Source organism: Anthonomus grandis, chromosome 15, assembly GCF_022605725.1.
Source record: "Anthonomus grandis grandis chromosome 15, icAntGran1.3, whole genome shotgun sequence".
Taxonomy (NCBI): domain Eukaryota; kingdom Metazoa; phylum Arthropoda; class Insecta; order Coleoptera; family Curculionidae; genus Anthonomus; species Anthonomus grandis.
In genome coordinates, this window is record NC_065560.1 from 3,196,703 (window position 1) to 3,206,658 (window position 9,956).

A 9,956-nucleotide genomic window follows, 5' to 3' on the forward strand; every position below is an offset into this window, starting at 1 on the left:
TCTGACACCGATAATGAACAAAGTGAAGATGAAGAGGAAGAACAAGGAGGCCCTAGTACGCGACAAAGAAATGTCACCAGTATACTTGGAAAAAATAGGCATCGTTGGACCACACAGCCGCCAGCACGCCAAGGACGTCCAAGACCAGACAACATTGTTTTACATTTGCCCGGCCCAAAGAAAGAGGCAAGAAATGTTCACAGCCCTGTCGAATCATGGAATTTACTGTTCACCGAGGAGATTTTGGACATAATTGTACTGCATACCAATTAGAATATTCGTAGGAAATGTCAGAGCGGCTTGCCTCAGAGTTACAAAAAAATAACTACTACGACAGAATTGAAAGCATTCATTGGTCTACTGTATCTTGCTGGTGCGTTACGTGTCTCAAATTGTAATTTAGATGAACTTTGGTCAATAAAGTACGGCAATGGACTATTTCGGGCAACCATGCCCCAGCAAAGATTTCAGTTTATAGCTCTTTGTCTAAGATTTGACGATAAAATGGACAGAAATGCTATAAAAGTGGTAGACAAGTTCACTCATATTCGACAAATATGGGATATTTTTATAAATAACTGCAAATCATACTATACGCCCTATGAGAACTGCACCATTGATGAACAGCTTGTGTGTTCGAGGAAAATGTCCATTCCGCTATATGCGGAATGGCATGGCAAGCAAGTCAGATAAATACGGAATGAAAGTGACGATGCTTAACGATTCAAAAACATTTTATATGCTCAATGCTATCCCATACGTTGGAAAAGTTAATGTTGAGAATAATGAGCCAGTACCTACATATTATGTTAGAAAACTTTCTAAACCAATACGCGGTACTCACCGTGGCATTACGATTGATAATTGGTTCACGTCAATACCTCTAAGTGAACAAATGTTGGAACAGTATCACCTAACAATCCTTGGAACTTTGCGAAAAAATAAAAGAGAAATACCTCTGAAGTTTATACAGAAAAAAGTTGTAGGCACATCCTTATTTGCTTTTGACAGAAACAAAACCTTAGTTTCATACACACCAAAGGAAAATAAAACGGTACTGGTTTTATCAACTTTGCATCCTGATTCGTCACTTAATACTGTAACTGGAAAACCAAACCTTATACATTCCTATAATCAAACCAAAGGTGGTACAGACACCTTTGATCAGATGTGTCACTCTTACACCACTTATCGGAAAACCAGACGCTGGCCTCTTAGAATGTTTTTTAATATATTGAATGCTAGTGGAATAAATGCTATGCTACTATTTTCATTTGCAAATCCTCAATGGAAAGAAGAAAGAAAAAACAATAGAAAAACATTTCTAAAAGAACTTTCAATGGCACTAATCGAACCGCACCTAAAGGAACGCTTACAGTTACCAATTTGCAAACCTCGCTACGTCTAAAAATAAGCGAAATATTAGGAGTAGATGAACCTCAAAGGGAACGTTTCGATGTTAGTTTGCCTAAAAAGGTCACATGCTGCTTTTGTCCACGTGGTAAATATTGAAAAACAAATTTTGCCTGTGCAATGTGCCACAAACCATACTGTTTGGAGCATAGGGCTGAACTATGTTGTGAGTGTCAGAACAAAAATTGAAGTGCCTGGCTAAGAAAACAAAATACTTTTCTTGTTACAAAATTTAGGTTTTCCTTTAGTTTTAAGGTTTTTTGAGAGACTAGTTACATTTTGTTGATACTGTACTATACTGTGCTGTTCCAGAGTTAAAAAGTACAGGGTGTTACATTTAAAATTTTTGAGAAATCGGCCTTTGAAAATCATCAATTTTTTTCCACCTATTTTAGGTTAATTTTGAAACTTGGTAACACTGTCAAAAAAACTTTAAAAATATTGATGAAGTTCTGTGAAAACCGCAAATTGTTGTCATTTTCCGTTCTCGACTTATAAGCAGTTAAAATGTGTCAGGTTATAGATGAACACCCTGTATAGTCTCCATAAGTAAAATGGAAGTTAATAACTATTGCAAAAAGCAAAATTTGGTAATTTATTTTTAAAAAATTTGTTTTGAAATGCCAGGAATAAATAAAAATTATTTTCCGAAATTTCGGTTATTCATGCAAATTTTACGCTATATTTAACGTAACTGCTCTTAAATGAGGATTCAAAATAAACTATACAAATAAAAAATCCCAAAACATTTTTTTACATTATTTGCCTATATTTAAAAAAGTTTTACATATTTTCAATTAAAAATAAAAAACCCCTTGCATTCGATAAATAAAATAGGATTTATTCACGTTTTACGCGAAATCCTTAAGGTTATGTAAGAAAAGAATAGATACGAAAACTATAGATTTTTTTATCACCTATAATTTTCTTAAAAAGCATTTTTTGCTCAGACAAATATTTTATGCAAAAAAACTGTTTTTAATTTACCCTACCCTTACCCCCCACCCACCCCACACAACTTACCAGTAAGAAATTGTTTTCAAAAATCATTGTTTTCCAAAATAAAACACACGAATAACAGCTGGTTTCATTGTTAATATCTAATATAACACAGTCTGTTTATTTAAATTTAATATAATTAAATATATGTATATTAATAAATATTTAATACAAAAACAGTGCTATTAGATTGGATGTTATCGACGAAAAACGGTGATTTTTGAAAAGAATTTCTCACTGGGCAAATGTTTGGGGTGGGTGGGGGGGTAAGGTTTTTGTTGATAAAAAACAATACTTATGCAAAAAAATTTAATTCAGTATTTAATTTAATAACATTGCTTATTATAAATTTTATATAACTTTTTGTATAAATATTCAATATAAAAACATCGTTATTAGATTAGATATTATGGACGAAAAGATTAAGACGTAATTACAATATAACCCTACATTAAAACAAAATCAAAATTTAAAATTAGTTAAAATTAAACCACATTTTCAGTAAAAGGTTATTTCTTGCTTACTTCCTTAATAACCTTTTAATGAAAATTTGGTTTAATTTTAACAAAATTTAAACTTTGATTTTGTTTTAATGTAGGGTTTTATTATAATTACGTGTGTTTTCCTGTTAATTGTAGGTCTGATGATGCTTTATTTTAAGCGAAACCTGTAACCTTCGGGACTAAAAAAAATATTTTGAGGCCGACACTTTTGTCTTCACTAAAGGAGTTACACAATAAAAAATCTAATTGCTCTTAAATGAGGATTCAAAATACAAACAAAAAATTTTTGTATACAATTCGGTAGTGGGGATGATCGAAGCGCAACGTTTACCATATTCGGGCAAAACAGATATTGGACGAGGTAAGTTTTTTTGTAAAACTATGCAGCTTTTTTGTAAATGTTTGTTATTGCGTGTTTTGCAATGTAAAGTTAGGGCTTCCAAAAACTGTCTTTGAACATTTGTTGCGAAATATCTAAAGTTTTTTTGTCTATATTTGAGGTTATTTTTGTTTGTATCTGATAAGATACATTGCCCATTAGAGGCACCTGTCTTTTAAAAATATAAAAAAAAAATTACGTGGTGTTTTACTGCATTATTTCTTTATTTCAGTTTGTAAGCAGTATCAATAGCCATAGAAATAGAGGAGTGGACTATTTTACGCTATTATCACCCGAAGACTGCTACATTTCCGAAGAGGTGGACATAAATGTTTTGGATTTGAATAATCCTGAAATTCATCCACCACATGTACCAGTAGATCAATCTAATGATTTTGATAGTTCTGGTGACGATATACCATTATCCGTTATTACGGAGAATTTAAAAAAACAAAAACAAAAAAAAGATAAAAAGGCATAATTTCAAATGGGAAAAGGAAGATTTTGAGTATTATCAATTGCCCATTGAGATTGAACACGAGTCTCCAGATGATATACTTACTCCCTTTCAATATTTTCAAAAATTTTGGGACGATTCTGTTATTGAGTACATTGTAGAGCAAACCAATATCTACTCAACATTGATAATAGGTACGTTGATAAACACGTCTCTTAGTGAAATAAAAGCCTTTTTAGGCGTGGAACTTCTAATGCGAGTTGTAAGCATGCCGTCCTTTGAAGACTACTGGTCTCTAAATCTTCGATATATAACCTTATTGCTGATGCTATGCCGGTAAAAAGATTTAAAAAATTGAGACGACTTATTCATTTTCAAAACAATAATGCTGATGCCCATAGAGATCGTCTTTTCAAGATAAGACCTTTGTGAGAAAGAATTAGGACTAACTGTATAAAAATCAAGGGTGAGAACCTTTATTCGATTGACGAAATGATGATAGCATAGACAGCATAGACAATATATGCCAAAAAAACCTAAAAAATGGGGCTTCAAGATGTTTGTTAGAGCTGGAATAGTGTACGATTTTTTTTATATATACTGGATCTACTACTTTTGACAACATGATTTTTTCTGGAACCGAAGCTGAACTTGGATAAGGCGGAAAAGTAGTTGTACAGCTTTGTAAAACGATTCCAAACCCCACTGAGACTTATGTATATTTTGATAATTGGTTTACTTCTTTAGATCTGATTATTTTACTAAAAACCGATTATGGCATAAGCAGTTTAGGTACTGTGCGAAGTAACCGATTGCAAGGTTGTACATTAGAACAAGATAAATCTTTACTCAAGAAGGGTAGGGGGATTTTTGATTATAAAGTCGATATTAATGCAGGCATTGCAGTCGTAAAATGAGCTGACACAAAGTGCGTTACCCTAGCCAGCTCGTACGTATCACACACTCCTACTTGTCAAGTAAAGCGATAAAGCAAAGAGGAAAAAAAGAAGGTTCATGTGGTATATCCACAAATTATTAAGAAATGCTAACATGCTAATAGCTCTTTATAAGACACCCTATAAGTCACGGCGTTGGTATTTGGGGATATTCGGACAACTTATTGATATTTGTGTAAATAACGCTTGGTTGTTGCACAGACGAGACAGTGAAGTCCTTAGACGGAAATATGACCATTTGAAAGGATTCAGAGTAAGTTTGGCTTTATCGTTGCTTAAAAACGAGCCAAATTTCAAAAATCTGACTTTGCAAGGTTAGGATTCCAGTAATGGCAAGACCAACTGATGATATCAGATATGAGCAAATTGGACATTTTCTCACATTTACACAAAAAGGAAGATGTAGGCTGTGTACTAATGGACAAACCACGGTTTTTTGTCAAAAGTGTAATGTAAGATTATGTTTTGTGCAAGGACAGAATACGCGCAATTGTTTTTTAATATACCATAACGCCTGAGCGGTCAATGTATCCCATAGGATACGTAATTTTTCTTTGTATGTAAGCAAAAAAAAATTTTTTTTTCGTATTTTTTGTACTCTGTATAATGCAAATAAAAAAAATAATATTTTTTTTATTGAAATTAAAAATTTGCTTGATTAAGGGTTAAGGTTATGTGAGAAAAGTATAGATACAAAAATTATAGATTTTTTTATCACTTATAATTTTCTTAAAAAGCATTTTTTTTCAGACAAATATTTTATGCAAAAAAAAACCGTTTTTCATTATACTACCCTTACCCCCCCACCCACCCCACACAACTTACCAGTAAGAAATTGTTTTCAAAAATCATTGTTTTTCAAAATAATACGCATAAATAACTGCTGGTTTCGTCATTAATATCTAATCTAATAATACAGTTTGTTTAATTAAATTTATTATAATTATATATATGTATATTAAGAAATATTTAACACAAAAACAGTGCTATTAGATTGGATGTTATGGACGAAAAATAGTGATTTTTTAAAAGAATTTCTTACTGGGCACATTTAATTCAATATTTAATTTAATAACATTGCTTATTTAAATTTTATATAACTTTTTGTATAAATATTCAATATAAAAACATCGTTATTAGATTAGATATTATGGACAAAAAACAGTGATTTTTCAGAAGAATTACATGAAATACTTGAACGCTAGATACGTAAATCCTGTATAAATTTTTTTAAATGCTTGAATTCTTTCCTTTTTTTAAACAGAATAATATATTATATACGTATATTCTACAGTTTAATTAATATTCCTTGACCATATACGGTTAATAAATATACCACAACTATAAAATCGTTGAATAAATGTATATTTAATGATAATAATATATGATGTATTGCCTGGGCAGTAAAATAAAGTAGAAACAAAAAAATCGAATTTTTAACACCGACTTTAAGACACAAAAACCGATTTTAGCAGTAGAAGCTTAAAAAAACTGACTTTTGATTCAATATAACAAGCTTCACGCTCTTCTGTCTCCATATCTGTACGAAGTACGTTGCTTTTATAGAGTGTTTTTTTATTCAATAATATATTTTATATATAAATAAAAAAATTTGTGTGTAGACACTCGTACGTACATTAAAAAATCATCCGATAACTTTTTATGGAACGCTTTACTGTTGCGACATTTCTGCGATATCGCATAACTTTATCGGTTACGATGCACCACGTATCGATTTTTGTTTTTTTTGGTAATAATCTCCGTTACGGCGAATTCCTCCTCGGCCATTTTTCATTTCGCTTCTTCTTTTATTTTGCAGGTGGGCAGCAGACGAAAACCTCGACGGCGAAGTTTATCTTGACCCTTTTATTCATGAATGCGCTTCAATAAACGCGCCCGGATATTATGTACGTATTTAGAGAAAAATAAATATAATAAAGAGAAAAAAAAAAGAATAACAGGAACAACAGGGGTATTTTTGTATTGGCGATTTTTTGTGTTTCTAGTGACCTGTATTACATTGATTTACACTTGTAATTTGAAGCTATAATAGCGAGTTAATGGGATTAAAATAAGTCCAGTTACGGTAGTAAAACTGAAAATCTCGTAAGAATATTAAAGTACTCACTGAAATTGATTCGGTGGATACATGATTTTGTGGATGGAAAGTTGAAAAGTTATAAACTTTGCAAAGAAAATAAACTCAAAGTCTCTTTCATAGAAGAAAAGTAAAAAGCATTTTTCATGTTACAGTATTGACATGTACTAAGCAGTTTAAAGTATTTACAGCAAAGTTTAGAGAACAAACAATCATCGTATTTTATTCCCAGTAATCTCAAATATGTTCTACTACAACTTAAGGTTAGATAATTAATTGTGTTCAATTATTATTTAATTGGAATCCTATAGTATTTCTAGTTGAAATTGATATATATAGATATATCATTTTAAAGGTTTTATTACATGCATTAAGTTATAAAAATCACTCTGCTATTTACACCCGTTACACTTTTTTTTATAACCATTTGTTTAATAAAGAATTGATTTTTTTTAGGTTTTAATGTTCTAAGTAGATAGATACAAGGGGAAGCGGGAGGTATATTCTGACAAAAATTATGACAAAATAATATTTTTTTAAGGATTTTAAGTGCCTGGAAGAAATAAGTAAATATTTAATTCCCTGGACAAAATAAGAAATAAATCAAAGAGTACTGGTATGACTCAGAATTTCGAGTATCACTCAATAAAATGAAAAAGAAAAAGACAGGTAAAGTGGAAAATTAATAATAAATTTAAACAAGAAAATCGAGAAACCCAACAAATATTAAGGAAAAATTACAATAAAATCAAAAAAGAAGGCCTTAAAGGGACGAATTGTTTTTTTTTATTGCCATATTATTCCTGTAATTCAGCCAGGTATTTTAAGGAATCCTTCAACTGCCTTAAATAAATTAAAAATTATCATAACTGCAATATAATAAAAAAACATACAGAAAAATCGGATATAAGTAATACAGTGTAAAAATAATATCAAAAAGAAAAAACTATAAATTTTCCTTGCTCGAAAGTTAAAATACATTAAATAATATTTAGAACTCCTATATGTGCCTGTAAAAATAGTGATTTTAAGAAATTAAACAAACATTTTTCTTATATTCGTCCAGGCAGTTTAGAAAGTTTTTGTTTTTTGCCATTTACTCGGAAAAAAAGGAAAATCATTTGTTGCTTGAAAATTAAATATTAAAAATATTATGGAAATTAAAAAAAATACACACAATTCGAAAATTTTTAATTTTTTCCATATGCTGTATATACAGCAAATAGACTTCATAAAACTATAAAATTTCCTAACAAAATAATATACAATTTTGAAAATGTCATCTGAAATAACGTGCCATACAAATAATTATTATTTGATTAATTATTAAATTTCCATTATCCTGGAAAATCCTATAATACGCTTTCGATCTTGATTCAATCTATATAAAATAAATGGGATCTGGCTTTATGAAGTTGTAGTTAGTCACTAAATTTCAACGTCTTGTTAAACTGCAATATACTGACGCAATTTTAATTATAATTTTTCAAGGGGAAAAATGCAATTATTAAACGTTGAACGTGAACGTTTTTTGGAAACGGGGTTTTTAATATTATTATTTACCTTTGCGTGTCTATTTTACTTTGGTCAATATTTGTTGTAAGCTTTTCATTATGGGTTCTTTTATGTGTATTTTGTAGACCAGGTATAAAGTATTTGTGCGTAAAAATATACTAGAGAAGCTCTAATACTCATATTCTATTTATGATTAAACTGATTTATTGTCGAACTGTAGTAGTAAAAGCAAATTCTAATTATTTACATGCATCTTTTAAAGAAGAGGAATTTACTTTTATTGTAGGTTCTCAATGAAACATCAATATTTGAGAGTAGATTTTTATACAAATTTACTGTAAATATCATTTAAAATGTTCACATAATTAATTACATAGAAAAACATCTTCAAATGAAAGAATCTTAGTTAGGTGCAAAATATTTCAAATTGATTAATTTTTTTTAAATTGCTTATTTTCCAGGCAATAATTATTTTTTCCAAGTACATGGGAAAAAAAAAATTCACCCACAAAAACTGCCTAGACAACAATGGATTCACACTTGCAAGTCGTAGAAGAAAAGTAAAAAGCATTTTCCAATGCATTCCAAGTGTGATATATCATTTTAAAGGTTTTAAGGTGCTTAAGGTTCTAAGAATCTCATTTCGCTATTTACACCCTTTACAGTTTTTTTATAATTATTTATTTAATGAAGGATTGAAAGTTTTCTCTGTTAAAAGTTCCGATTGGCAAAGTTTTAATGTTCTATGTAGGTAGATACAAGGGGAAGGGGGAGGTATATTTTTTCTTACAAAAATCAGTGACCCTAATATTAATTATTATTATTATTATTATTATTTGGAAACCTGGAAACTTAATACATATTAAGAGAAAATAATATTTTTTCTTCCAGGCACTCCATAGAGTTCAAATGCCTGGAAGAAAAAAAGGAATATTTTCTTCCAGGCAATCCAAGAAATCTTAGCTTTAATTCCCTGGACAAGTATCAATAAATAAAATTAAAAAAAAGAGAGGTGAAGTGTAAAACTAATAATAAAATTAAACAAGAAAATCGAGAAATCCAACAATTATTAAGGAAAAATCGTAATAAAATTAAAAAAAGGCCATAAAGAGACGATTTTGATGTTTCTGGATTGTCGTATTATTCATGTTAATTAACAATTTCTAAAAAAATTCAATATGACTTTAATATTCTGTTTTTTGTCCAGGCACCCTAAGGAGTCCTTCAACTGCCTTGAATTAATTAAAAATTACCCTCATAATAGCTGATAAAATGCACATAACAATAAGGTGACAAGTAATAAAGTATAAAAATTATAAGAAAAAGAAACAACTATGAATTTTAAAATATATTTAAAAAAATATTAAGTCATTTTTTGTGTCAGAAGCGTGAAAATGTAAAAAAATATGCCTTTGTTTGGCTCGTAGGACCAAAATGCTTTGGAAAAATATCTTAATTTATTTAAAATAAAAAATTAAATTTGAAATATATTAAAAATTTAAAAAAATATTTATTTTGTATTTTTCTTTTAAATTTTTAGGCATTTTTTTATATTTGTCTATGAACTTAAGGACATTTTTTTGGTTTTAGTCATGTAGCTTTAATTCCCTTGACAAAATAAGAAAAAAATTGAAGA

The 9,956-nt window shown here is 29.6% G+C and overlaps 1 protein-coding gene across 1 annotated transcript in view; it reads left to right on the forward strand.

Moving 5' to 3' along the window:
* LOC126745041 (uncharacterized) overlaps window positions 1-7,710 on the forward strand; it is a 108,470-nt gene extending 100,760 nt beyond the window's left edge. Inside the window, exon 7 of the mRNA XM_050452721.1 lies at window positions 6,527-7,710. Within this exon, the coding sequence (XP_050308678.1) occupies window positions 6,527-6,597 (71 nt within the window). The 3' untranslated portion in view covers window positions 6,598-7,710. The remainder of the gene's footprint in view (window positions 1-6,526) is intronic.
* The last annotated feature ends 2,246 nt before the right edge of the window (window positions 7,711-9,956 follow it).